Raw genomic sequence first — 27927 nt, 5'->3', positions numbered from 1 at the left:
TTATACTGAAGACTGGTCCCAGACCTGAGAGCAAAAGGAGGAGGGGATTTAGCCATCAGAAGCCAGAAATCACCATGCTCACTTTGTCAGGAAGCCCACACTGGGAGCCTGCAGGAACACCTGGTCTCTCCTTCCTGTGGTTAACAGTGAGGGATGGGCAGAGCCTCCCCTCAGAGCTTGGTTTACACATACCATTTTATCCAGAAATCAGAGGAGTTAAGGCTTCCCTGGTGGCTCAGTTGGTAAAGAATCTGCCCGCAATGCGGGAGGCCTGGACTCGATCCCTGGGTTGGGAACAAGGTCCCCTGGAGAAGGGAACGGCTACCCAGTCCAGCATGCTGTCTTGGAGAATTCCATGGACTATATAGTCCATGGGATGGCAGAGTTGGACACGACTAAGCAACTTTCACTTTCAAGGAAAACAGTTAAACAGCGTTCCCTCCTCTCTCTAGATGGCATTAGGAGAGCATGGTCCAGAAAGCCAGCACCTAGAACTGGCTGGCCTGCCGAGGTGTCCGTAAGCTTCCGAGCCCCGCCCCCACTTGAGTACCCCTGGTTATCAGCACGTCCCTCCAGCTCCTCAGTTGGTAACATGCAAGCTACACAGGTAGTAAATGCACATGATTTTAAAATTTCAAAAGGTGCAGAGTTTTTCTAGGAGGCAACCACTGTCACCTGATTTCAAGGTAGCCTTGCAGAGAAATTCTTAATGTATGTGTCTTTGTACACATATATATGTTTGAAAAAAGTAACCTTTTGAATGGCATGTTTTGTGTGTTTAAGAATTTGCTTCTCTGCACAGATCTCTCTAGAAACTGCAAACACTGGTTGCATTTGGGGAAGGGAATGCTGTATACCCTTGGTGGCTCTTACAGTTTGAGGGCCACACATGATGCATTTGTACAGGAGACCCTTTCTCAAGCTATTTTCTTCCTAAACCTCTTAGAAATCCCACAAAACCCTAATTACAGTTGTGGAGCCTCTTCCTTACAGCCGTGGCTCTTCGGGGCTGAGAAGGGCACCTCCCTTACCTTGTTGACCTGGGACAGCGGCGTCCTCACGGCCCCCACGGGCAGCCGGCCCCTGCTGCTGTCCTCAAACAGCCGCCCGGGGGAGCGCTCCCTCCGCGTGCTCAGCATCCGGCCGGGGGACTTCTCGCGCTCCAGGGGGCGGCCCGGAGACTTGTCCCTGCGCAGCTCGGTCCGCCCCTCGCGGTAGCGGTGGGGTGTGCTTGGCTCTCGAGGGTGGCTGGGGCCTTCGGGAGGCGCCGGGCTTGAGGCCACACGCTTGGTGATGTGCTCGTTGTAAGTCGGCGGGCCACGCTTGTTCGGGCTATGACAACAGGAGAGGAAGGTGGGGAGCCGAGCCACCCCCATGCCCATCTCACCACAGGTTATCAGAAACAGACCCCCAGCTGGAGTCCTTCAGGCTTCGAGAGTGAGGACAGAAAGAAGGCAGAGCTAACAGCAAAGAGAAGTCAAGTTTCCTAGTCTCAGGGCAGGCTTTCTGCTGAGCACCTGCCGTGTCAGGCACTGTGTAAGCTCATCAGATCATCCTAACAGCTCGGCGTGCCAGGAACAGGTGACCCTCATAGTACAGACAAGAGGACGGAGATGCAGAGAGGCCAGGACTCCAGTACAGGTCAGTTTGACATCGTAATTTGCATTCTCCACCCCCCTGACCTAGTAATTTCCAGAGCCTAGAGTTCACAGGAAGTCTTCCTTTAGGGGTTAAGCCTGTACTCATTACTGTCAGTTGCCAAATCTGTCCCACTTTTGGGCCTCTGTCGGTCACCTCTCTAGGTGGCTTTCCAAGAGCCTTTGTGCCAGAGGTGTAGAAATCAAACCTGATCCAATTAGGAGACAGAGCAGGGCCAATGCAAACAGCAGACCAGGCTCAAGAAACGTATGAGCAGTTGAAAGCAGTGGGACCTTTTCTTACGAACGATCTAACCCTCTGCCCAGCCCTGGCCTGCCTTGCAGAGAAATTTTCATGTTTCAAATGAAGATCTCACCAGGCGTGGCCCTTACCACCCCTCTGAAGAAGCAAGATCCAGAAACACAGAACTGACACACAGCCTTCAAAGTCAGTTTCTTCCCACCCTCAAGCAGAAAAGGTACCAGGGCCCTCGTTATCTGAGCATAATTCGTGCTGGAAAAAGGCAGCCTACTTAAAATGGGAACACCATTTCACAGAGACTATTACTTGAAGACATATTTTGATTGATTGGGGCTTTATCTTAGAAAAATAAAAGTAGAAATCAGGAAAATATATTTTATCCTAGATATCTTAAAAATCTAAATTACAATTGTAATTACATGGTAAGAATGAACCAAGTATGAATCACATACTGATTTATTATGCTCTAATTTTCTCAAGAACATTGTATGCTAACATGCTGGGTGACATCCTCCACCAGCAATGTTGGATTTTGTGCCGTGAAATCGTAGTCATTTGAATATTTGACAGTGTCACCAGAGGCCTCTCTTAACCCTTTGATATTTAAATCTTTCCCTTTGGAAGGGACCAAACTTGATTTTCTTTAATTACTGGCCTAACTCTAGGGAACCTCTTCTGTCAATGCCCATTACAGAAAGCAACTGAGCAGCAAAGACGCTGACCCGGTTCAGGAGAGGAAACTCTAGAGCAAGCTTGAGGGCCAAATCTAGACAGATGCCTGTTTTTATAAAGTTTCATTGGAGCGTGGCCACACCCACCTGGCGATGCACTGTGGTTGCTTTCATGGTCTAACAACAGGGACCATATGGCCTGCAAACCCCCAAATACTATCTGGACCTTTACAGGAAAACAAATTGGTAAACAGAACAGAAATAACTCTAAAGTGATCAGTCAGTCTGTTGTAGTTTCATGTTTTCTTCCCTACGCAGCTCAAACTGTGGCAACCAGTGCTCAGAAAGCCACACTTTCTTGTGCTATGTTTGCAGCAGTAAAATTTAGAGTGACTTTTGTTTTCAACATCTTGAAGTCAAGGTTTCTTTTCATCTCTAGCCATGTGGCTTTGTGATATGGAAGACAAAAAAATTCAAGAGAATTATATTAAGCCTATTGTAATGGAAGAGAAATTACAAAATGTGCCCATCATAAAACAAGTGAGAGGGTGCTCACTGCCCAGAGGAAGAAAAGTGGTTCAAGGACGGCCATTTGAGAAGTCGGCTGAGATTGAGGGGATGAAGAACACGCTCGTGACTGCAGGTTGAGCTGGCCATCTTCCATCTCCATATCTGTTAATAACCAATGATCTACCACAGCAGTTTTATGTTTCTTGCATAGAGTTACACTTCCTGCTCTGCTAGAGAGACCAGGGTGGTGTGGCCTGCAGTGAATCAGTCTCCCAGACTGGCCTCCTACATTCTGGACCTGCCCAAGGCAGTCAGCTGCAAAAAGACAGTTTTATAAGCCAAGAGATAAAGCCTAGCAGCTGGCTTTCCAGAACAGCAGGAACTGGAACCATTTTCACCACAGAGTAAGTCACTTCTCACAGACACCACGTCATCTCAAAAGGAAGGTGCCTGAACATCTAACTAGTGAGGCAGTGAAGGAAAAAAAACCCTAGTTACAGTACTTGGGTTTCTTCTTGCATGACCTAGAGGGTAAATAAAATCTAGACGTTTTCAGGAGGGGACTACAGCCCGTTGAGCAGTCACCCCTGAAGCAGAGGCCAAAAGAGTGAGGAACAGCTGACTGTTGAGCACTTCCAGTTTTCCAGCAAGTTCCTGGAATTGAAATCACACTGACAGACATTTCTGACCAAGACTTGTATTTTAACAAATGAGAGACTCTTCATTAGGACATAGTCTCAGAATATTAAGTTGACAACTTTCTTTTCTAAGCCCTAAGTATTTTGTAACCTTAGAGGTGTCCACCAAACTGAGTCCCTTGAGGATAAAAACTGTCTTCATTTGTGTATCTCCAACCCTGGGTCTGGCACATGGTAGGTGGCCCACAGAACTGTATAGGGGAAATATGTGGGCTTTGTAAACCAGTCCACAAAAAGTAAAATCCTAGGTCAATTATTCCTTTAGGTTGAGAAAGCTCATCTCCTTTGTAAGCCAACGTCTTAAAATTAATACATCTCAAATCCACACATGCAACTGAATCTAGTTCCTCGCCCTGGGGGTCAAGACAAAGCCCCCCTTCCACCCACTGCTGGTGGAATAACAGAAGAGTACATTCTCCAGGGAGGAAAACTCAGGGACATCTATCGCAATCACCAACAATTCCTTTTCTGGGAATTCTGCCTCCAGGTAGATTGCAAGCATTCCAAGTGAAGATATACCAAGTCCTTTACTACAGCAACAAACTGGAAATACCCAAACATCCACTGATAAAGGAACAGTTAAATAAGGTATAGTCATGTGAAGGCATGCTATGCAGGCATTAAAAAAAGAGAAAGACATTGTGTGCCCACACGAAGATACAGATGTGTGTGCACGGTATGCTGTCACCTGTATTAAGAAGGGGACGTGTGCTAGGGGACCAACAGGGTAAGGACGCCCGAAAACGGGTTTCTCCTTAAAAACAAGCACACTGGTAGCCACTGCAGGGAGCACCTTGGGCTTGGAGCACCCTGGCCTCAGAAAATTATCACTACCTGATCTGTCTTGGTCCTCCTGGGGAAAGACTAGAGTTTAAATACTTAGCTTTATTTCATAATCATTAATAATTTGGGGGGACGGGCCCACGGAGAACCTAAGATTCCTTATTAGCGTCTGAAGAAGACGTGGCCCCAGCCTTCAAGACAAGGAGAGAAGCAGCTTTCCCAGACTCAATACCAGTAGACTTTCTTGTGTCTCCGAGTCCCCTGGATCTCCAACCATATGTTCTTCACTGAAGCAAAAATCTGATAAGGAACTAACAGGGTAACTTCCTTTGTGTTGAGAGGCTGTGGGTGTCCAGTTCAGCCTGCTTCCATGGAAGGAACTGACAGCAATCAAATATGGAATGAGCATCCTATCTGCACTGTACAAAGAAGGGCCAAGAGCCACATGGGAATTCTCATCCAACGCTGTTGCTTTCCTTCTCATTTTCTCTCTCTCCTGCTCTTCCTTTCTTCTCCGGGCTTGTTTTTAATTGACCTGACGCAGGTCTTGCACAACAGAAGTGCTTGATCTCTGGACGGTTACGGAAAAACAAACAGTGGTGACTGTTTCATGTGGCAAATGTCTGAGGCATTGAAACCAAGCTGGGGAACACAAGAGGCTAGCCAGAACACTCACAAGTCCTCCTGCATGTTCCCAGGGATCTGTAAGGCCACACGAATGAGTAAGCCTGTACCCAGACCCAGAAAGAACTTAGGAGGGCCTCAGTCTCGGCAGCTGACTCTTGAGTGCTGAAGGTGTGCCCCAAACTCCAAGCACACATACCATTTAAGGAAATCCTCTCTATTCATCTGCCCACTACCCTAACCAAGCAGAAACTTCAGTGGCCGCACATAACAAAGAATGTAGACTGTATAATTAGTCCAGAGAGTCACTCAACAAATAGCAGTAACACACCCTGGCAGGGGAAGGGGGATCTGATTTTCAGAGTCATCACATGGTATTAATTGAAATGTTTGGTTTTCAACAATCAAGTATAGCCTGTACTCAAGGCCTCATTTCTTCTGGGAAATCCTTCTTAGCCCCCAAGTCCAAGCTGGGAACCCTCCTCTGAGCTTCTGCAGTGCTTTAAACCACCCAGGTATGAACCCCATTCTCCTTGCCTATGCTGTCATTACGTGAGAGCTTGTCTCACCCACTGGGCCTCCTCAGGGAGGGGCAAGATTCCAACTTGTTCACACTCGGTCTCCCTGAGCAAGCCCAGTGAGCGCAGCACACTATCAGCTGCAGCAATGAATGCACTGCAAACGCAGCCCCAGGAAACAGCCGCCAGAGAAAAGGCCAAACATTCCCTTCCACCTTTTCCACGGGGGCACTAAAAATTCTCCTGTTGCTTATAAAGGACTGTCATTTAAATGCTGTTGGTTTCAAAGAAATAAGTGGCTCGGCTTGAAGACGGGGAAACTGCCAACCAGTTCAGCCAGATTTCTTCCTGCTTTGTCCCCTGATGAGGAAGAGGAGAAGGCTGTTACCTGCGGGAGGTGGACGGGCCACGGTGGTGGTCAGTGCCGGTCTCCTTCACCAGGTTTCCTTTGCAGCAAATGACCCTTAACTTATCCTGATATGAGGACGCCAGGTAGATGGCTCCTGAGGAGATTGCAGGGCCCAGGTAGCGTGGGTTGGGGATTTCCAAATATGCTCGGGCGGGGGTCCTGTAGAGTTCCAGATGAGAGTTTGCACAGCTGGTTATCTCCACTGTTAGGACACGGCCCCGACACCCAGCCATTGAACTTTTCACAGCTGTTCAGTCGCTAAGTCATGTCCAACTCTGCGACCCCATGGACTATAGCCCACCAGGTTTCTCTGTCCATCAAGGCAAGAATACTAGAGTGGGTTGCCACGCCCTCCTCCAGGGGATCTTCCCGACCCAGGGATCGAACCCAGGTCCCCCGCATCACAGGCAGATTCTTTATACCGTCTGAGCCACCAGGGAAGCCCACCAGGATGGAGTGGGTATCCTATCCCTTCTCCAGGGGATCTTCCGAACCCAGGGATCAAACCCACATTTCCTGCATTGGCAGGGAGTTCTTTACCACTGAGCCACCAAGGAAACCCAATTCTTACCCCAGAGAGGAGCGGGCCTGGATCTCAATTACTTCGAGTGAGTTGAAGTGAGTCACAAACAGATAGGGTTCTCTGTAGGCTGCGTGGCCACCACGGAGGAAGAGCATGGGGCAGGGAAGGGTTAAGAGACAGAAAATCAAAACCTGGCTGCAGTGCAACCTTGGACCCAGCAGTCCCACCTCATGTATCCTACACATGCACCCACGTGCCTGTATAATGAGGCATGTTTAAGTTTATCCCCTGCCACTGCTGTTGGGGCAGACGCTGGGAGCCCACTCAGGGAACATCGTGCGGGATCAGTTATATAAATGACGGTGCAACTATGGGAGTCTGCAGAGCTGTGAGAATGCACGAAGCAGCGCTCTCTATGCTGGCGCGGGAAACACCCAAGGTGCATAGTGAGGCGTGCACAGCAGCTCAGAATGCATGTCAACTGTGTTGCCTCACTGGTCCTTTAAAAGGGCGAGGGATGAAGAAAGTTTATGTGCCCGTGTTTGCATAAGGCACTGACTAGAAGGATAAGAAACGCAGAACTAAGTCTTTTTTTCCTTTAGGGGAGTAGGGATGAAGAAATTTGGGAGACAAGTAACATGGGCAAGACTTTCATTGTAACCTTTTAAAACTGCTTAATCAGATAGATTCTCCAAAAAGTTTAATAAAAAATGACGGTTCATAGACAATCAAGTATTTCTGGTCCTAATACTGTATATTTCTCTATCATAGTGTCAAACTCTAGGATATAATGTGATCTGGTTTTGGTCTTAAAGGGAAACAGATTATCACTGTTACTCCTTGTGCTGAACTGTTATTTCAATATCAGTCACACCTCCTACTCTCAGGCCCCCATGGACTCTCTCTGCCTGGAATCCCAGCTAAGCCGGCAGGATGGGGTGGAAGCGAGAAGGCCTGGGTGCCTCTGCTTTTGTGCTCATAGAGGCAGCCCTGGTGCGGAGGGTGAGACCTCTAGCCGCTGGCCCCTGCTAAGCCCCCACCTGACAGCCAGTCTAACTGACAGCCACTCTATGAAGCCATTTTGGATGTCCCGGTGCTTCTGTTGACACCACGTGAAGCAAAGCTGTCCAGTCAAGCCCCAGTCTCAGGCAATAATAAGCAGTTGTTCTGAGTCACTAGGTTTTGGAACATGTTATGGAGCAACAGATAAATGAAATAGCCTTGAAGGGTATTTCAGCCATAATGGTATTTCAGAACATTCACACAGTCATCGTGTATGTGTGTTTACCCTTGACACAGCAGCTCCACTGTTAGAATTTCTGAGCTGGGGATATTACTTAACCAGTGTGCGAATACCGTTAAGTTCATCACAGCGTTGTTCACACTTGAGCCTGTTTAGAACTGGTTAAATCGACGGGTGATCAGCTGTGTCGTGAGATGCTATGCAGCCTGGTGACATGATTTAAACAAACTCACAAGGAGTGATCTCCTTTCTGTCATGAGAGGCTGGTGGGTTTGGTTTATGCATCATGCCCCAGGATCTCTGTCCTGGGCACTTACATGGGAGATGCTACATGTGGCGCCTGGTGTCTAAGGGAGCCCCCAAGCACAGTGCATAAGCCAAAAGGAACTGCACCAGCAGTTCCTACCAGGGACACCAAGTACTAATCCCCACACCCTGCCTCACCTACCAAAGGCCAGAGGTAAGCGACTCCACTTGAGATCATCTGTGCGGCTGCGTCTTCCGTAAGAATCCACGAACACCCCGAATTCTGGAAGGAGGCAGAGTCCAGGGCTTGAGCATGGCCAAAGACAGGGAGTATCAAAGACACACACTGAGAGAAGAGTGGGGAAGCCAGCCAGGGGGATGTGGGTCATGAAAAACCTCAGCTCTGCTGAGCCACATTTCTTGTGATTATTTACTAAAGAAGAGGGATGGGGTGAAAGTGGAGAGACAGGAAGTGGGTGATGGAGGAAGAGTCAGGGGGAGGAGGGAGAAACAGACCCAGAGATTTAGGGAGAGGAAAGAGGAAAGGAGAAGAGTGAGGGACAAAGAAGGACAGAGCAGACCGGTCTGGAAGAGACTATGAATGGACCTGGCTACAGCCTGGTGGGGGCGCCCCAAGGGTGCTGGTGGAACAAGACCAATGTCCCCTGTACTCCAGCAGCAGCACCCCCGACCCGCCCCGAGGCCCCTGTCTGGGGCTGTGGGTGCCCTGAGCACCCCCACCAGCCACCGGTGGACTCACCGTGGAAACAGAGCAGGAACTCCTCCCGCTGCCCCGCGCTGTTCACCTGCATGATGGACACGGGGAAACTGTTGGAGGAGGAGGCAAACACGGCAGGCGCCAAGGAATGGTCGTTCTTATCCAGGAATTCTGTAAAGGCAGGCGAGACGCGGGGCCTCAGGACCAAAGAGGAGCCCGGGGTGGCGGCGGGGCCAGAAACGCGCCAGCAGGGGGTGCGCCCGGGCCCTACCCTCCAGCGTGTACTGCTTCATGTCGATTTCGTAGAATTTATTGGTTCCGATGAGGATACTGTAGTTGGTAAAGTGGATACAGCTGCAGGGCTCCGAGGTCTCGATCTCCTAGGACAGGGGTGTGGGGGGCAGCAGAGAGGAGGATGTGAGCGTTGACTTGGAGCAGCCCCTGCTCTCCAACCAGGCCACGTAGGGTTTGCCACCCAACTTTCCCTATGGTCTTCACACCAAGCAAGTCCCTTCACGTTCTTCGTAAGGATCCATGGTCCCTTTCCTACCTTTGGGTTCTTTGCAACCACAGACTAAAAAGGTCAAATTGCAACCGAAAAAGTCAAACACCATTTTAAGAAAGAGGGGTAGCGTTCAAACAGAGCTTTAAAAATACAACATTCTAATCAGAAGAAAAAGCCTGGAGGAATACACCATCAGTGGTGGCTGGAGGAAGTGGTTTTAGTTTCCTTTCTTTTCCAAGCTTCTCAGTTTCTATCTGGAATCTGCATTATGTACTTCATTACTGTCATCATTGCTGTTCTCATTGTCTGAATTATCGGCTTCCTAATTACTTCCACTTGTTTATGGGCCAACCCTAAGGAAGGGCTGCAAAAAACCTAGTTATGTTTTACTCCAGATGGTGGCCAGGAATTATAAATAAAGAATGATTTCTGAGAATTTTCCTGAAGCGAACAGTGCAAATTTTAATCAGGGTTATCCTCACCATTAAATATTTACTGATCACTAAGTATGAGGAAACTGCATGGCAGGGAAAATGTAGTGAGATGATGGGGAAAGCCAGACTTCAGTTTGGGTCTCAACTTTATAACCTAGGATCTTGGCCAACTTTAGTCATCTTATCTGAGAAGTGGGGATGGCCATTCCTGCTTCTCACAACTGTTGTGAAAAGTGTGTGAAACAGCCAGCCCAATCTGTTTAGAACAGGTGCTCAATTGAAACACTAACAACAGCCCACCCCAGATAAGACAGTTTCTCTAACAGGTAGTGACCCTTACACATTCATCCCTCCTTCTACTTTTGAGACCAACCATAAAAGCACCTGCAATACATCAGGCTCACAATGGGTGGAACATTCCTGTCTAGGGACAAGAGATGGCTTTCTCGGGAAGGAAAGCAAACGCGGTGATCCAGCAGATGCCTGTCTGCACCCCAGGCAACATCACAACACACTCTGCTCCAAGGAGAACCAGCTCCCGAAACGGGTTATCAAAACAGCCAGCACTGGCTTTTCTAAAGGTAATTACTAGACACTTCTGTGATCTGAGAAAGATTCTGGTAGGGGCCTCCAGGGCTGCTTGCTCCTCAGAGCTTCCTATTTTCTGCTGTTTCAAAAGAGGAGTCTCCTCCATCAGCCACTTTCCTCTCTCCCCTCACAAAAAGCTGAATTTGCAGGGCTGGCTAGAGAGGCTGCTCACGCCTGGGAGGAGGAAAGGCAGGGAGAAAACTGATGGCCACTCTGGAGTGCCCTCTAGGGAGCAGGGCACCGTCTTGTTCCCTCTCTAAGGAGGCCACCCAGGATGAAGGGAACAGACACAGGCACCTTCCCACCAGCTCGCCAGGAAAGCAGGCCCAGCGAGGCCCAGGACTTACTTTCCGAATGCAGTACTTGCTGAGGTTTTCATTGTAGCGGAGAATGACAACTTTGCTGGGCATGGCTGCACAGATGCAGAGCCCGCTCTCAATCTGAAAAGCAGTTGGGGTGGAGGGTGGGAGAAGAGCATCACCAGTGAGTGTACCAGCTCCATGGCAAAGCTGGTTAGGAGCAGGGTCTCTCAAGCTGCCACCATGGACACGAGATCAGGTTGTCCCCCATGGGGAGGGGCCGTGCCGCGCACCCCCGGGTGTTCAGGAGCAACCCTGGCTCTGCTCATGTGATGCCAATGGCACCACTACCAGTTGTGTTGAAAAGAAGCAACAGAAATTTAACCCAGTTTAAGGACAGGGCTTCCAAGGTCAAACTGTTAAGCAGAGGAGCCACAACAACTCCCAGAAGAGTCGCCAGCTGGGGCCCAGAGGACCACTTACCTTGCCAGCAGCAAACAAGTGGCAGCCCTTGACCGCTTCAAAGATGTTGGGCGAGATGTCCGGTTGGGCGGGGAGGTGAGACTGTGCGAGGGACTGCTTCACCTTCTTCACATCCACGAGACACAGGGCCCGCTCCTCTCCTGAGGGGACCGGGGACAGAAGAGCACAATGGCGGGTCTCATTCTAACCTTGAGTAAAAGCCACTCCAGGACACACACATGCATGAATTTCCACAAATCCCCATTAACACAGGTTAGGGCCAAGTGTTAGATCTAAAAGGAAAACATCTAGCCTCTTGGTCAAGACTGTGGGAGGAAACAAAAATTCCTCAGACAAAAAATCGGAGAATGTGAACTGAACGTTCAAATGTGTTCCCCACCAAAGTCAAGAGCGTTTGTGTTGTGAGACAGCGAGGGACTTTTATAATATAAAACAGTGGACATGGGGGTTCCGTGGCAGTCCAGTGGTCAGGACTCCGCACTATGACTGCAGAGACAAAGGTTCAGTCCCTGGTCAGGGAACTAAGATCCCAAGAGCCATGTGACTAAAGGAAAGAAAAAATGTACCATGTGAAACTATTCTGTATGATGGTATAGTGGCAGATATATTTGTTACACATTTGTCCAAACCCACAGAATGTATAGGAGTGAACCCAAATGTAAACTATGGACTTGGCATGACAGTGACGTGTCAGTGCAGGGCCACGCCATGTCCCACCCAGGTGCTGATGATGGAGGAGGCCGTGCGTGTGTGACGGCAGAGGTATACAAGAATTCTCTCTACCTTCTGCTATGAACCTAAAACTGCGCCCAGGGAAAATGTTAAGATGGAAGTGGGGAAAAAGAAAGGAAAGCAAGCGAGAAAACAAGCCTACAGAGGAGAAGCACCGAGAGATCAAGGAAAGCTAGTTCCTGACCATATGGATCCAGCCGGCCAAGCCTGAGTTAAGATTTGACTGTGAATGTTTTGAACATGGAGCCAATGCATTATTGTTTTCCTTTAAAAAAAATATATTGCCTATAAAGAGAGGAGAACAAAGCCTTTCTGCCCTGGGTATGTAAGAGAATGCCCTTGTTCTTAGCTGACTGGCTGAAGAATCTGGAGTCAGAGCTCCAACTGACTCTCACGTGGTTCAGAATAAGTGAGAAAGAGTGTGTGTGTGTGTATAGGAAGAAAGAAATAAATATGTGTCAAACTGTTAGTGAGTGTTGCATGCAAACGAAAGGTCCGAGTCCAGGGAGAATGGGGATGCACACAGCAGGGTGGGCAGGCTCTCAGAGCACAGGGGCTCGGGCCCCTTCAGAGACCTAGAGGGAAGAGCCCCTCCTGCTCCAGCCTGCCCCCGAGTTTGACAAACATGACATGTGAGTTTCAAATCGTTTCCCTTACAAGTGAAGGCAAAGTGCCGTGTCCTTGGCCTCCCACCTGCGATCATGAGGAGCTTCTCCAGGTCCTTGATGATGTAAATCTGGAAGACTGCTCCGATTCCTGGGACGTGGGTGAGGGAGTTCTTCAAGACATTCAGCGCGTACAGCCCTTCCTCAGTGCCCACCAGCACCACCTGCCAGGGCGCAAGTCCCCGGGAAGAGCATGAGCAGGGCCATGTCCCCATGACCACCCCTTGACACGGTCCTGTAACGCGTGCGGCTATGGCCAGATCCCAGCAGATGTCCCAAAAAGAGCATCGTCACCTGGTCGCTGAAGGGCAGTGTGCAGTTCATGTCCAGACGGTCATCACCTTCCAGTTTCAGCAGGGAGTTTCCGAGCAATTTCTTTTCACATGTGAAAGAGAAGAGAGACAAAAAAGGAGGCCACAGTGAGGCTGAACTGTTCGTGACTGGACTGTCCAGAGAGACAGAGGCAAGAACAGAGGAAAGTTTAATGCCAGGGAGAAGGGCAAGTTACTCCTGCAGACACTCAGAAGCACACACCTGCTCCTGACTTGCCCCCTACTTTGATCTGAGCTCAAAAGGCAGGACCTAAATATTATTGGTGTCTCTGGGTGGTGGTTAATTAGCATCGGGGCCATAACTTGGTTTATATGCAGAACTAAATGAGCACAGGAGACATAGATTCTGTCACACAAAACAAGCCAAAGCTGAAGGGTGTCACTGCAAAGGGTTAATAAGCCACGTGGACGCTCCTGTCCCTCCAGGCGGCGGCACAAGTGCAAAGCCCAGTGTCAGCGACAAACCAACCCGCTCCTGAGTCTCTTTACCTGATCCCACGTGGGAAGAGGCTCGTAGGAAGTACAGTCACGGCCCTATTGTACACACATGGATGGGGCGTTCAGTTAAAGGCTCACATGTGGGAGATGGGTCATCAACACAGGGCTTTCTCGTGAGAGGGAAGCTGGTGGCTAAGGACTTCCAATTGCTAACACTTCAAGTGTTTATTAGGAGCTAAGTGTTTGAAAAGAGCTGTTGGGGCTTTGGTGGTGGAAATGCCAGTGCGTGATGAGCAGTGTTTGTATCCTGGAACATTCCAGGAGGAGTGATGCCAATCAAGGCCCACCCACATCTCTAACATCTTCAGAAGTAGGATTTCAGACCTGCCTTCGGAAGAGCAGATCACGTAAAAGCAATTGAGCAGGTTATGAAAAAGTTTCCTGAAAGAGACAGCTTTCGGCAGCCCTTTGTGCTGCTTGTAATACAAGCCTTTGAGCCACGTAAAAGCATCCGGGTAAAGGAGAGAGAGTATTTCCTTGTAAGTAATTTGCAGCTGTGCTGCCAGAACTGAGATCTAGTATGCCCTGAAGGGCTGGCTAACGGTGGCGAATCCCTCATTCTAGAGGGTTCAGGCGGGGGGACCTGTGAGGCCAGACCCTGCCTGGAAGCCTGGATCTCTAGAGGCACAGAATCCCATCACCCTTCAGAGGGGGAGGCAGAAGGGACCCCAACCCAGTCAGCCCCCTCTACAAACACAAGCTCTGGCCCGCGTGCATACTCACAGCGTCGGCTTCCGCCTTTTCCCTAGACACTCTCCCACCTGCCACAACTGACTCTAAGGCGGTGACCCAGCGCTGCTTGTCAGGAAAGCTGGGAGCCAGCAAGTAGAGGGTCCTCCCAGGCCAGCAGGTGGTATGGGGGTGAGACTCCATCTTCAGGACATAGGGGACATCTAGGAGATTGGGCAGAGAGCGCAGGGTGGAGTTCGCCACCCCCATCAGGAGGGAGGGCCAAGCCACCTGTGTCCCAGTTACTTAGCAGAAGTGCAGGTGGGGGGCGGGGGAGCCTCCTTTGCAGGCTGATCCTGCACAGGGCCCCCTCCCACCCATGCTGAAGGCTGCAGCCCAGCCCACCTCCCGGGGGGGGCCTGCCACCCCTCACCTGCTTTGGCTGTGTTTGCAAGTTCAGAAGCACCAACGGCGCCATGAATAGACACGTCCCCGTCGGGAAGGCACAGCTCAAATTCTTCCACCGGCCTCTGTCCAGCTTGGTGCAAAGAGGAAGGGCAGAAAGAAAAACAAAAGAACAGGAACAAGAACAAGAGGAGACGAGAGGAAGAGAGAGAGACGGAGTATGCGTGGAAAGAGAGGCGCACGAGAACAGAGGAGGGAGGAGATGTGCAGAGAAGGCGGAGAGGGAAGATAAAAACAAAAGTAAAGTGTGTCAGATGAAGAGCACAGTCAAATTTCGGATGACGATGCAGATTTAGGGGTTAGTTGGCTGAGGCGGAAGTTCTCGGAAGGTGTATTAGCAGGTGGAATCTTCAGGGCAGCACCCTGCAGGGTCTTCAGAGGGGAGACCTATAGATGTGAGTATCGTACCAATAACCTTTAGCGGAGTCACTTGGGTTTTAATTTTCAAAAATGGAAAATTCGTAGAAGGCTTGCAACGCAGTCCGGAAAACAGAGCCTTCACGCCAAGATTAGGAGACCTGGGCCAACTGCGTGCAACGAGATTCCCCGACTCATTAATTTACCTTCTCTGGCTTCGTTGTCGTAAATGAGGACTTTGGAGCCCTCCAGGACAATGTACTTCCTGTCCCAGCCTTGCTGTCCTCGCTTGTTATTCCTGGGAAGACAGACGTGAGAAAGAACTGTTTGAACTTGGAAGAATCAGGTGGGAGGCAAGAGTGAGGAGAGGAAATCCCAGTAAAGTTCTTCCCTGGAAAACAACAGGAATGACATGCCGGGGTGGGGAGGGAAAGCTTCCTTCTACCCTCTGGCTTGTGGGGCTGGCCCTGAATTCAACTGATGTTAAGACACGTGAACAGGAGAGATGCGCACACACGTTTAATTTTGTGTGTACGTGGGAGTCTCCACAAGCAAATAAAGCCCCCAAAGCAGATGGGCCCAAGTGCTTATATCCTAAGTCAAACGAAGAACAGTTAACTGTGGAAAAGTAACACGGTCTGTGCGCATAGGTTTCTCCCCGCTGGCCTTGCCCCTGCTCTGAAGATAAGAATGCTCCTTTCCTCCAGCTGTAGGAAGAACAGCTTTGACATGGAAATATATCCTACTTTCCAGGAGAAGTCGGGGAGGTCAGAGTGTCCCTCTTGCACCCGCTGTTTTCTAAGTGCCTTTAGCTCAAAACAATCCTTTACCCCAAAGTGGCCTTTTCCAGACCGGCACATCCTGCTGCCCTTCACCAGCCACCGCTTGCCCACCTGCTGCCAGGCCAAACCTCCCTGCAGCAATACCTGGGCACCTTCATCCACCCTTCCAGGTGCAAGCTGCTGCTGGGTTCCTTGGACTGCAGGCCCGGGGAGTTCATCTTGTCGCGGCAGAAGGCCTCGGTGAAGTGTGTGGCATATTCGGCTGGCAGGCCACAGGTGGCTGGCAAGCACGTGGAGCACTTGGGATGGCACATGACCTGACATTCTAGGGAAAAGCAGTGGACAGGCTGAAAACACACCGACTGCTGCCGTACCTTCCCTGCATCCACCAGCCAGCCCCCGAGCTCCACCCTGCCTGGCTCTGCCACTCAGGGCACCCCTCAGCCCTCCCAGGCCCCAGGCCCCTATGGAGACAGCCAAGCTCTCTCAATCCAGTCTTCCTGGCTTCTCCCAGGCTGCCACAGACAGCAGTGCAAAGGACACATCTGCACATCTCCCTTGAAGCCAGGACACAGCTTAAAGGTGAGGAGAGACCAGCCTGAGGGAAAGGAGGCTGGAAGTTCACAAAGCCCAAGGCATTTTGCACAGGCGATTGGAGACATGGGCTGAAAATGCGTATAAATTCCCTCCTTGAACACGGGGAAAACAGTGTCCTCCCCCTAAGACTAAACGTGTGAAAATGAATGCACTATATGATGGGCCTTCCCGGTGGCTCAGCTGGTAAAGAATCTGCCTGCAAAGCAGGAGACCCGGGTTCGATTCCTGGGTTGGGAAGATCCCCTGGAGAAGGGCAAGGCTACCCACTCCAGTATTCTGGCCTAGAGAATTCCATGGACTGTATAGTCCATGGGGTTGCAAAGGGTCGGACATGACTGAGCAACTGTATGATGAGGAATGTTTAAAAAAAAAAAAAAACAACCGTTGGACAGAACTTTAGTGGAGACGCACAGGGGCCCTACCCCAAATGCACAGCGGCTGCTTTTACCGAGACACTTGGATGCCTGGCGTCCGAAGTGCACGGTATCCAGACACACGGCGCACTTTGTGGCTCGCATGTTCAGTCCCACGTTGAACCGGTGAGGGATGTTGTGGTGCATGCGCTCCTTAAGACGCCGGCTGAATTCTGGAGGGAAATTTTATTTTAAAAAATCACAGTGCTAAAAATAATACCATCAAGAAAGTGAAAAGACACCCACAGGATGGGAGAAACGTTTGCAAATCATCTCTCTGGCAAGGAGCCTGTAGATAGGATGCAGAAAGAACTCTTATGATGCAATAATAACAAGACAACCCAATTAAAATTGGGCAAAGGCTGTGAACAAATGTCTCTCTGAAGAAGATAAATAAATGGCCAAGGTGCACAGGAAAAGATGCTTGATGTCATTCTTCATTAGGGAAACACAAATGAACACCACAGTGAGAGGTTAGTTCACGGTCACTGGATTATCTAGACTCAAAAATATGGGAAATGGGTGTTGATGAAGATGTGGAGAAATGAAGGTCCTCATGCACTGCTGGTGGAAAAGCAAATGGTGCAGCCACTGTGGAGTCCAGAATTACCAGATGACCCAGCAATTCTACTCCTAGGTCTATAACCCAAGAGAACTGAGAACATATGGAGTCACAAAATTTGAGCACAGATGTTCACAGCAGTATTATTTATGACAGCCATAAATGGAACCAACCCAAATGTCCATCAACGGATTAATACATAAACAAAATGTGATGATCACACAATAGAATGTTATTCTGCCATTAAAAAAAGGGAAGAACTGATAAATGCTACAAGATGGATGAATTGGAAAAACATTATGCTCCACAGAAGAAGCCAGACACAGAAAGTTATACAAGGTGCTTCCTTTACGGGAATTGTCCAGGACAGCAAATCCATGGAGACAGAAAGCAGACTGGTGCCTGTCAGAGGTTCCATGAAGGGGGAAATGGCAAGTAACTGACAATGAGGTTAGGGGGTATTTTTTTGGTGGTCGAGTGGAGGGACCAAAAATGTTTTAAAAATTCGAATGTGATGGTTATACAACCTTGTGAACTTACTTAAAAAAAAAAAAAATCACTGAATTATACATTTCAAACAAATGGATTGTACGGTATGTGAATTATATCTCAATAAAGCTGTTAAAAAAAAAAGCATCTTAGTGACAGATTGTGAAACTATTTTAACACTAACAGATGTGTCTAGATTTATAGGAATCAAATTAAGATCGCCATTATCTGGTTATTACGAATTAGGTTTTATTTAAAAACACATTCCCAGTAGGAGATGGTTAATACGATGGCATAGCTGTTTGTGAGCATAAACAAACATATGCTTCTAAATCAGTTGTTTGTAAATATTTTAGTCGTGAAAGGTATATTTTCCAGATGAGATCATGGAGCACTTTCTAGAATCCAGTTTAAAAATCACCATTCTTGAATATATTTAAATAATTTTAAAGACTTCATTTTAGCTTCTTGCTTCAGATTATTTCATAGAGAATTTCTGTTCAATACAAGACCAATAATGTGTTATAATATTTTCATAACCAAAGTGTGAGTAAACAAACACAGCAAATGAACTGAAGTAAGTTCCAGATGTAGCAACCATGGTTTTGCATTAATTATTTATGTAAAACATGAAATTTGCAAGCTTGTAACTGATGAGAATTAAAGTATGTTTATACTATGGTAAAAAAAAAAAAAAACTTAATATTCTGCAATACAGACTTTCTGACTATTAAATACATAGACTGACTGAAGAAGTCCCCCTTCATGCCCAATTCGTCCATGAATAACATCCTTTTTTAAATATCCAAGTTTTAAGCCTCAAAGAACTGATTCTGCATTTAAACTCCAATCAGTTAAAACTAACAAGATTAATTTTTTCTGTTTAGACGGCTCCCTTTTCAATAGTGACCTAACTAGGTAAAAGCAGCTTTAAATAGAAAAGCTCAGGATCCAAATTTCTGAATCCAAATTGGATTCTCTGAACAACATTGTCTTCTTCCTTTAACAGAAAAGTCATGAAGAATAAATAACATAAATGCACTCTGAACATGCCATGCACACAAAGGAAATGTTTGGAGTGTTATAGACTACTCAGGGAGCCGCTATATGCAACCTCATGGAAGAACCCAGGAGCCAAAATGATTTTCATCTGTGTTAACAGCACCACTTTGAAGACTTAAAGAGTGAGGCTCTTTGATTCAAGGTGTTATGTAAACATGGGAAACGAGATGACATCATTACTAAAGAAGAAATGACAACAAAATTCCACTGAGACTGGCAGCTGAAGTGGGTTGATGGTGATTCCCTGATATTAAACCACAGCTACTCTGCTCTCCCTGTGACTTTCCAAACCAACTTCCTTGGCTTTTCTTAAAGTCCATCCCATCTCTAGGTAAACAGAGTACATTTGAAACCACAAAGAAAACTCCTCACACCACTGGTATAAAGATTGGTACAACCAACCTTCAGAATACATACAACCTTTAACCCAGTGACTCATTTCCCAACAACTTATCTGAAAGTCATAGCACCCATAGCTGTGCAGAGTGTTCACTGCAGGGTGTGTATGGAAACAAGGAACTGGAAATAACCTAAATGTTTGTCAACTGGGGTCTGGATTAACAGGTGAATTATAAACCCCCCACCATGGAACACCATGCAGCCCTCTAAAAACATGGGGTCAATCCATATGGGCTAATATGAAACCTGCTAAGAAGGTATTTTAATTAAAGAAGAAAGATGTTCTGCGGTGTACAGCACTGTGGGCTGATATTTATGAAAGCAAAGAGGATTATTATTTTCTCACATCCCTTAAGTATGATTATAGGACACCTAAGTAACAGACATGCAGTTAGCTCATGAGCTATGGCTGGAAGAATACAATGGTTGACCCTGGGTAAGGGAACTGGGGTTGGGAGAAGGCTCACTGCTTATTCTTTAGCCCTCCATATTATCACTTGTCATTTTCACCCCAGGTCTGCAGTTCTCAGTCCATTTAAAAAAAAAAATGTCAATGCAGGTCCAGTGGCCCCTTGAGAACGTACCCTCTGGAGTGGAAGACTCCTTCCTGCGGCTGGATGGCGGGGCAAGCAGGCTCAGGGCGCTGGGCTGGTGCTCGGGTGACCGCACAATGGCGGACATGGCAATCTGCTGCCTGGCGGTAGCCGGCGTAGATGGGTGCGGGTGGTCTGCGGCTTTCCGGTGGGCAGCTGGAGAGAGACCAGTCCAGCGCCTTTAGGTTAGTGGGGTCCCCCAGAGGCCCCAACCAAGTGGACTGCCCAGGGTCTGGCTCTCAAAGGTCTGAGACCACAAGGACACCCGGGGTGCCATATGGGCCATGCCGAGGGTGCCGTCACCACCAGGCTGAGACTCCCCTCATCTCCTTGAGACAGGCCCTCGGCCTGGTGCACCGCCCTCGCTGTCCAGAGCGCCCATACCTTCCTCCCGGGCGGAGCGGAGCTCGATGCGGGTCTTCTGCAGGGCTTCCTCGAGCTCCGCGCAACGAGCTTTCTCCTTCTCCAGAGCCACCTTCAGCTCATTGTACTGCAGAGGAACCTGTGTGGGCAAAGCAGGGTCCTCTTTCCGTCGACTAAATAAACCCTAGCAATGGAAACAGAGATATCTCCTAACTCCTGGAAACTGGCACTGGGAACTAACTAAAGGAAATCTGCCTCGGGACGAGCAGACCATGAGAGCCGGGCGCATACTCACTGCAAGCGGGTTTAGTAAAAATGGCATGTGAAGGGGTGGGGGGACTGAGCCACAGCCCCTCCCAGCTGGCTGGAAAAAATTGGGGGTGCGGAAGTTTCCACCGAGAGGGTTAAAGACGCTTGAACTGCCACCACCTCTTCCTTTAGCAATCCCAAGGAGAGCCATTTCCTGAGACTTTACCCTCAAAAAAAAAAAACAAATGGAAGTGGAGGATGGAATCAGGAGAGATGGTTCAGAAATCTTGCCTTGAATTTGTCTCATGATGCTTAGTTATAAGACACAGAGATGAGTGGTGGTTGTTTTCTTTTTTTTAAAAGACACTAAAATGATGTCAACACAAGGGGCTTATGCCAAGAAAAAAAATGCAAATGGAATATGTATTGTACATGGGAGAAAAAAGTAAAACATAGGATAATGAGACTGAAAACAAAATTAACAACCAAAAAACACATGGGAATACCCTGACTACATCAAGTGACATAATCAGATAACAGTCCACTGCTAAAATAAAAAAGATTCACCATCATCAGCACATACAAGCACAGTCACACAGCACACAAGCAAGTCCGCGTTCGACAGACACCGCTGTTCGCCTCTCCTGCTGCTCTGTTCTCCAGAAGGAGAACTCAGCATCGTAAGACACCCTTCAGCCCATCTCCCCTTCCTGTACCATCATCAGTGCTACGCTGACATCTGACCGCCTCGGGAAGTTTCCAGCTCCTTAGAGACCTTCCTGAACTGAGAACATCTGGCCAAAACTACCATGAAGGCTGCAGTGGTTCAGGGAAGCACGCTTCGGGCTTATTAAAAAATCTTCCCATGTGTATCTATCAGCCTGTCCATCCCTATCTCCTGGTCATTGTTTTAAATGGTTACCATTTTAAAGGCAGGGATGGAGCAGCACCCCATGGAGGGGACAGCTATCCAGTCTGACTCTCTGGGCAGGTCACAGCAGCACTCTGGGCCCCAGTCTTCCACTGACCCGATCAGAGGGACTGAGCAGATGATGTCTAGTTTTTCTGGAGTCCCTTGTGCATGACCTGAGATTCCTTCTCAGGCCCCATACAGATGACCTATTAATACCTTTGGAATCCCATCCCTGTGACCTAAGAACCCCTCTCTGTCTAGAATCCCATGTGTGTGCGTGCTCAGCCTCTTCAGTCGTGTCCGACTCTGTGTGACCCTGTGGACTACAGCCCGCCAGGCTCCTCTGTCCGTGGGATTCTCCAGGCAAGAATCCTGGAATGGGTTGCTGTGCCCTTCTCCAGGGCATCTTCCCAATCCAGGGATCAAACCTGCTTCTCTTACATCTATCCGCATTGGCAGGCAGGTTCTTTACCACTAGCACCACCTGGAAAATCCTAGAATGGCACACAAGTGACCTCTAATCTCTCTAGAGTCCCTTACACATGAGCAGAGAACCCCCTTTGGAATCTGGGATGCCAACCTGAACACTCAGCCTTCCTCTCTGCTGCCTCCTCCTCCCCAGCTGCTTGGGAAAAAAATCTCATTCCTTCACAGAGGAAGGCAGCACAATTTTAAAGGCCATGAACACAGTACAGTGTGTCACAGATTCCAGAGTGACAGCCTCTCTTCAGAGCCATTCTGATGATCTCAAAGCCTCTTTTTTCAACCCAAAACAAAGAAATTGTGCATTTTGTCTTCTCCAACGTTCCTAGGATTATCTACCCCAGTGACCTTCACGGAATCATCATGATTGAACGAAACTGCCCACTGCCTGCTTTTCACACCCTCTGACCCACCTTTTTCTTTTTGGCGGGCTGGTCCATTTTGGCTTGCAGAAAATCGATGAGTTTGGTTTGCTGGGAAATAGTGCCTTCCATCTTCACCTTCTCATGAGAATAGAGAACCTAAGATTCATGAAAACAAAAAGCACCTCAGATGCCGAAAGAAGCAGACTTTTAAATTCGATACTTTAACAAGAAATAAAGTCATTACAACACTAACAAATGAAAAATTCAACAAAAGCCACACTGAGCCAACTGTTATTTACTTAGTCCTGATCTTACTGCCCACTGTCCCCCACCCAACAAAGAAAGACTCAAGTACAAAGATACGTGAAAAAGCAAAAATAGCAAATGGTGAGTAGAAGAATCTAGAGGGTGGTCATGATAGAAATTTCCCAGCTTCTCTTAACATTTGAAAAGTTTTCGTAATAAAATACGAGAATACACAACATGAAGAGACTGCTCATCTTACCAGGTGGCGGTGAGCCATCACACTTGGCCTCTGTAGACAGTTTTTCAGTAAGCTCCTGGTGCTGATTCTCACCTGAATGTTTTCCAGCTGATATTCCAGGTCACTCCTTTCTGTCTTCAGCAGATCAGCCCGATCCAGAGCTTCTTGCAGCCCTTGAGTCAGACGGAAAATATGATTCTTCTGCAGGTCCATCTGCTGCTGTAACTTGGCTTGCTGGTGGGGGGAGAGGCCGGAGAGAGAACCTTCAGACCACACGCAATGCAACACGCTCCCTCACTGTCCCCACTCAGACTCATTTCAGATGTGGCACCAAAATTTCAGCTCGTTCCAGGATGATCAGTTGTCTGAAATTCCACAACGATGCATGAGCAGTTATCTCAACCACTGCTGAGAGAACTCACTTTGTGATTCTCCGTGTGGCGCACACAAATGGGAGTCGTAGCACCTTTAACTCAAAGGGCACCGCGTCAGTGCAAGAGACCAACAAGCACACCAACAGCCATGGTGGGAGGCGGTGCTGCTACCACGAGGGGAAGGCAGGCGATCCCAGGGCCAGTACACGTGTCAGTAAAACCCATGGAAAACAAAATTCTGTTTAGTATATTGCAAATAGTTTTGTGTGAGAACTCTCTCTCCTTTTTTTCTACAATGGAAGTCAACCAGAAAATAGGGCAGGCGGTAAAGATACTGGCTTTATGGCTCTCTTACCTAAAATGCTCTGTTTCTAAAAAGCAGAAGAGAACAGCTATCCTGACAGGATACTGCTTGGTTTCACCCAACCCCTGGCATCCAGGCTAACCATACTAGCAGTGGCCCAAACACTCCCTTCCCCAGGGGCCTAGACCATCTGCAGACGCAAGGACAGAAGGCGGTAAACAGCTGGTCACCATCACCACGGGGCTTTCCCAACAGGTGAGGGCAAACCTCAGTGCTCTCTGCCCCAGCAGGCTGAGAGCTATAGACGCCCTCAGCTCGGAGAAACCTCGCCACCATATTTCTCTTCCCTCCACTGATGTTTGCGTTTCCATTCCTGCTCCTCAATGCCCTTCCTCTTGAGAGGCAGCTGATTCTGAGGCATCATGGTGCCACGGAAAAAAACCTGGGCTTTAGAACATTCCAGACCCTGGTTCCAATCCTGACTTAAAAAAAAAAAATTTATTTGGCTATGCCAGGTCTTAGTTGTGGCAAGTAGGATCTAGTTCTCTGACCAGGGATCAAACTCAAGCCCGGTAGCGGGAACACGGAGTCTTAGCCACTACACCAACAGGGAAGTCCCCTGACTTAACTCTTATCAGTCCTATGACCAGGGGCAGCTCACTGCCTCTCAGACCCTCAGTCTCTTCATCTGCAAGTGGGGGTAATAACCCCCTTCTCTGGGTGACACACCAAGCCCAGTGCCCAGCATCCAGCAGATGCTCGATGAATTTCAGCGCTGCCTCCTTCATCCTTCTTTCTTCTCTCAATGCAGTCCAGGTGTGCCCCCTCACTTTTCCATCTGCCCTTCCTACCCCAACCTACTCCACCAGCCCCTCTCCATCCAGCCTCTGTAAAGCAAGAGGTACTGATACTAACTCAGAATCACCTGCCCTGGGTGCATGACCTAGAATTTCTGAGTCAAACCACAGAACACCCTAAAATACAAAAGAAAAGAGAGAAAACAGCTAGGATAATCTCTTCCAGGGAGCTATCCGTCCCCTGTAGCACAAATGATTACTTCTGCAAATTACCCTCTTTAGTTTCCTTCCACTATTTTAGGACAACACTAATTACTAGGCAGGAAGCAGAGAAACAAGCACTAGGGACAAGAATCTGTTTGGTGACAACCAGGCCCAAAATATTTCTCTAGAATCAACATATCAACTGTCCATTAGCTTTCCAAGAAACTGGCTGCTTATTTACTACAATAGAAAACAAGTAAGAGTGACATTGGTGCTCAATGAAATGTTTTCCAAAACCATTTACCTGCTTCCCAGAGAGCAGTAAATGGAGGCTATTCCTGCCCGGTGTTAGACTGAAAGGAGGGCTCCAGCCACGTGATTAGATCTGTCCGCCGATTTTATGACGGTGACAGGAAACTGGGAGGACGCAGAGGAACTAGACACAGAACTAGAGTGGGAAAGACCCCTGGGAACTGGGAGGAGGGGCCAAAACCAACAAGAGAAGGCTTAACAGAATGGTATTTTAAAAAAAACCTTCAAATAAACAGAGGTATTTAAAACAAAACAAAACAAAACAAAAACATGTAGAAGGGCTGGTGGTGATCTAACAGATCAATGGGTGTCAGTGGTGTGATAAGCCACCCAAAGAGCCCAGGACAGTGGTGGGGCCAGCCCACTACTCCGTGTTGTTCAAACCCCAAGGACTTCTATAAACTGTTCGGAAAGATAAAACTACCAGAAAAGAACATCTCAATCCTGGTGGGACTTGAAATGTTTCAGTTAAAAAAGAAAAGGTGACATGGAGTCAGGAGAGCTGAAGAGACAGCGAATCCACTGTCACAGGGATAATAAAATAAAAAGTAGCTCTCTCACAGAAGTATCACACAGAGTGTATGAGCTAATTCATGCAAAGTACTCAGGCACCTGGCATGTGGTATGTGCCAAATTAAACATGAGTTATTTTTTAAAATAATAAAAGAAAAAAGAAAAACAAGTTATTTTTATTACTAATCAAGTAATATGATCATTAATCAATATTAACTTCCTACTTTGGTTGGAAATATAAGACTACTCCCTGTTTTCAAATGTTTTGCTGTAATAGAACCAATGGTTGGAAGTTACAGGCTTTAGTTCAAAACCAAAAAGAACTTTCCAAGAGTTAGAGTTGCCAGAAAAATGAGTTGGGCAGTCTTGAGTCACTTTAAGTCTTGAGTCCCAGGTGCCCCAAGCCCACCTGTGAGGGAGGTTGGGGAAGGGATTCTCTACCTTGGAAGGGGGATTATTTGACAGGATTAGCAAATGGACTTCGGAGCTCTGGTATTACTTCCAAGTCGGGACTAGTCATGCCTGTAAACAGCAGTGTCAGAGAAGTTTCGGAGGCCACTGTGGGCCCGAGAGAAAAGATTTGAGAGAAAGCTCTGTTAGTGAAGTCTGCCAGGGAAAGGGTAAAAGAAACGGTGGGGCAAGTGCTAGGAAGTTGTGCTAAATGACACACAAAAATTCTCTCCAACTGTGAGACTCTGACTCTGGCTCCATTTACAAGAATCTGTACCGGATGGACAAGACAGGCAAGCTGAGCCCCCGACCACCTGCTGACACAGGGCCCACCCCAAGCCAGGATGCCAGCTGCACCCCTGATGGTAAAGATCACTGTGTTTCCAGTGCTCTCAGCTCTCAACGAGATCTGCCTCCAATCCAGTGCAGCCAGATGTCTGTCTTCAAAAAACCCTCTGTGAGGTGCAGACAGGGGAACTGGAAATGTTCCCCAGTAGTTTTAGAAGTGAGAACAGGGGACTGAATCAGGATGCCAGCCTTCTATTTCTAGTCTTGCCACTGACTCACCACGTAACCTTGGACCAAAGCAGAGTTGTTGGGGCCAACGCTCTTTCCTCGGAAGGAAAAGAGGACAGGCGAGATCACCGATTATTTCTGTGCTTCCTATTTCCAACGTGTGTCCAAAGTGGGGACACTGCCTAGTGGGGACACTTGCCTAGTCATTCCAGATAAAAGACCATTCTTTGATCATTCTCTATCTTTTGTCATTCTCTATTTGACAGGGAGATTTAAAAATTTCTGTTGTAATATTCTGAGAGTCACCTTTGGTGAACTTTCCACCCGTGTGTAATACTGATTTTATTTAAAGACTTTTTTGTTGTGGTAAAATATACATAAAATTTACCATGTTGATCATTTGCGTTCTTTTTGGCCACACCATACAGCATGCAGGATCTTAGTTCCCTAACCAGGGATCGAACCCATACTCTCTGCACTGGGAGCATGGAATCTTAACCACTGGACTGCCAGGAAGTCCCCACTTTAACCATTTTTAATCCTACAGTTTGGTGGCATTAAGTAGAGTCATGTGGCTGTATATCATCATGGATCCATCTCCAGAACGTTCCCAACTATATTTTTGAAAGCTTTTCTAGAAAACATTTTATACTCCCCTGCAAAATGTGCACCACATTTTTCAAACTTAATAGCATAGTTACAATACTTCTACCAGCAGAGCCTCTCAGGGACTACAGGAAGCACACAGTAAAACCTCCATTTACCAAAACAGATAAACTGGTTGATTCAACTGTCAGGCTCATTGTGGCTTAAACAGAACACTCTTGAGTCTTAACTTCTCGTGAAATACCTTTATAAACTGCATTTGTCCTGACAGGTGAATTCTAAGGAATGAAGACAAATTATCAGTGATTCAGCCAAACCAAGGCTCTGGTTGGAGTTGTCGTCCTCAATTTAAACAGAGATTTTCAGAATTCTATTCAAAGGTACAGGAAATAACATAAGGATTGGACTGGTTTAGGAGATCGAGTTGAACTTTTTGTTTTGTGTCTCAAAAGCAGGGTGTCATTTCTTTTGCATTGAATTAATTGGATGTTCAAAAGTTTTCATGAGATTTGGCATTCAGCATTACCTGATCAGGTCTCTGTCCCGTGCATGAAGCTCATCAGGCTGCAAACTTAATATACTCTGGATATTAACTCTAAAGAACAATTTAACTCAATATCTATTTGCCCTCATATTTAATAAACTTCCAGTTAGCATATACTCACTATGTGCTTGACACTCCATTAAGCACTATTTGGGAGGGCACAATGACAAAGAGGCCCCCAGGGCTTCTTGACATGTTCTTTTAACGTGTTAAACACCTTCCAGAAAGTACCCAGTGACCATCTTACTCTTCCTTGAGAATTTCAACCTTGAAATCTTAATTTCTTAATTTGGACCTGCCCACCTGAGGACAAGTGTTTACTTCTGAGAGTATGCCCGACTATTTACCAGGCATCTTACACCCACCTCTTCCAGAAGCCTTTGTTTGAGCTCTCGTTCCGTCTCCAGCTTCTGTTGTAAACTTCGGGCGTTCATTTCAAGCATGGCATGCTTCTTCTCCAGATCATTGAGCTGGATATTTGGAAAAATTGGCCGTGACACCATATTTAGGAACATTATATGCTAACGACTTTTGCCAATATCCACAAACCTTCACAGCCAAAGAAAAATCAAGTTCTAAGGGTCAGAACATAAACACTGGTTTTTAAAAGTGAAGTGAAGTCGCTCAGTCGTGTCCGACTCTTTGTAACCCCATGGACTGTAGCCTACCAGACTCCTCTGTCCA

At 47.6% G+C, this 27927-nt stretch overlaps 1 protein-coding gene across 1 annotated transcript in view; it reads right to left on the bottom strand.

Moving 5' to 3' along the window:
* Positions 1–27927, bottom strand: part of CIT (citron rho-interacting serine/threonine kinase) — a 168109-nt gene continuing 140182 nt past the window's right edge. The window contains exons 27-48 of the mRNA XM_052654819.1: positions 27609–27713; positions 22717–22857; positions 22188–22295; positions 20151–20313; positions 19758–19922; positions 16697–16834; positions 15796–15976; positions 15076–15167; positions 14481–14585; positions 14102–14271; positions 13370–13414; positions 12843–12923; positions 12577–12712; positions 11152–11291; positions 10717–10809; positions 9114–9222; positions 8885–9013; positions 8327–8407; positions 6684–6762; positions 6092–6271; positions 1032–1332; positions 1–24 (exon numbers count right to left, since the gene is read on the bottom strand). Of these exons, the coding sequence (XP_052510779.1) occupies positions 1–24; positions 1032–1332; positions 6092–6271; positions 6684–6762; positions 8327–8407; positions 8885–9013; positions 9114–9222; positions 10717–10809; positions 11152–11291; positions 12577–12712; positions 12843–12923; positions 13370–13414; positions 14102–14271; positions 14481–14585; positions 15076–15167; positions 15796–15976; positions 16697–16834; positions 19758–19922; positions 20151–20313; positions 22188–22295; positions 22717–22857; positions 27609–27713 (2766 nt within the window). The remainder of the gene's footprint in view (positions 25–1031; positions 1333–6091; positions 6272–6683; positions 6763–8326; positions 8408–8884; positions 9014–9113; positions 9223–10716; positions 10810–11151; positions 11292–12576; positions 12713–12842; positions 12924–13369; positions 13415–14101; positions 14272–14480; positions 14586–15075; positions 15168–15795; positions 15977–16696; positions 16835–19757; positions 19923–20150; positions 20314–22187; positions 22296–22716; positions 22858–27608; positions 27714–27927) is intronic.

Source organism: Budorcas taxicolor, chromosome 17 (genome assembly GCF_023091745.1).
Source record: "Budorcas taxicolor isolate Tak-1 chromosome 17, Takin1.1, whole genome shotgun sequence".
Lineage (NCBI taxonomy): Eukaryota > Metazoa > Chordata > Mammalia > Artiodactyla > Bovidae > Budorcas > Budorcas taxicolor.
Note: the sequence above shows the minus strand (reverse complement) of the source record. Positions and strands in the feature narration are given on the sequence as shown.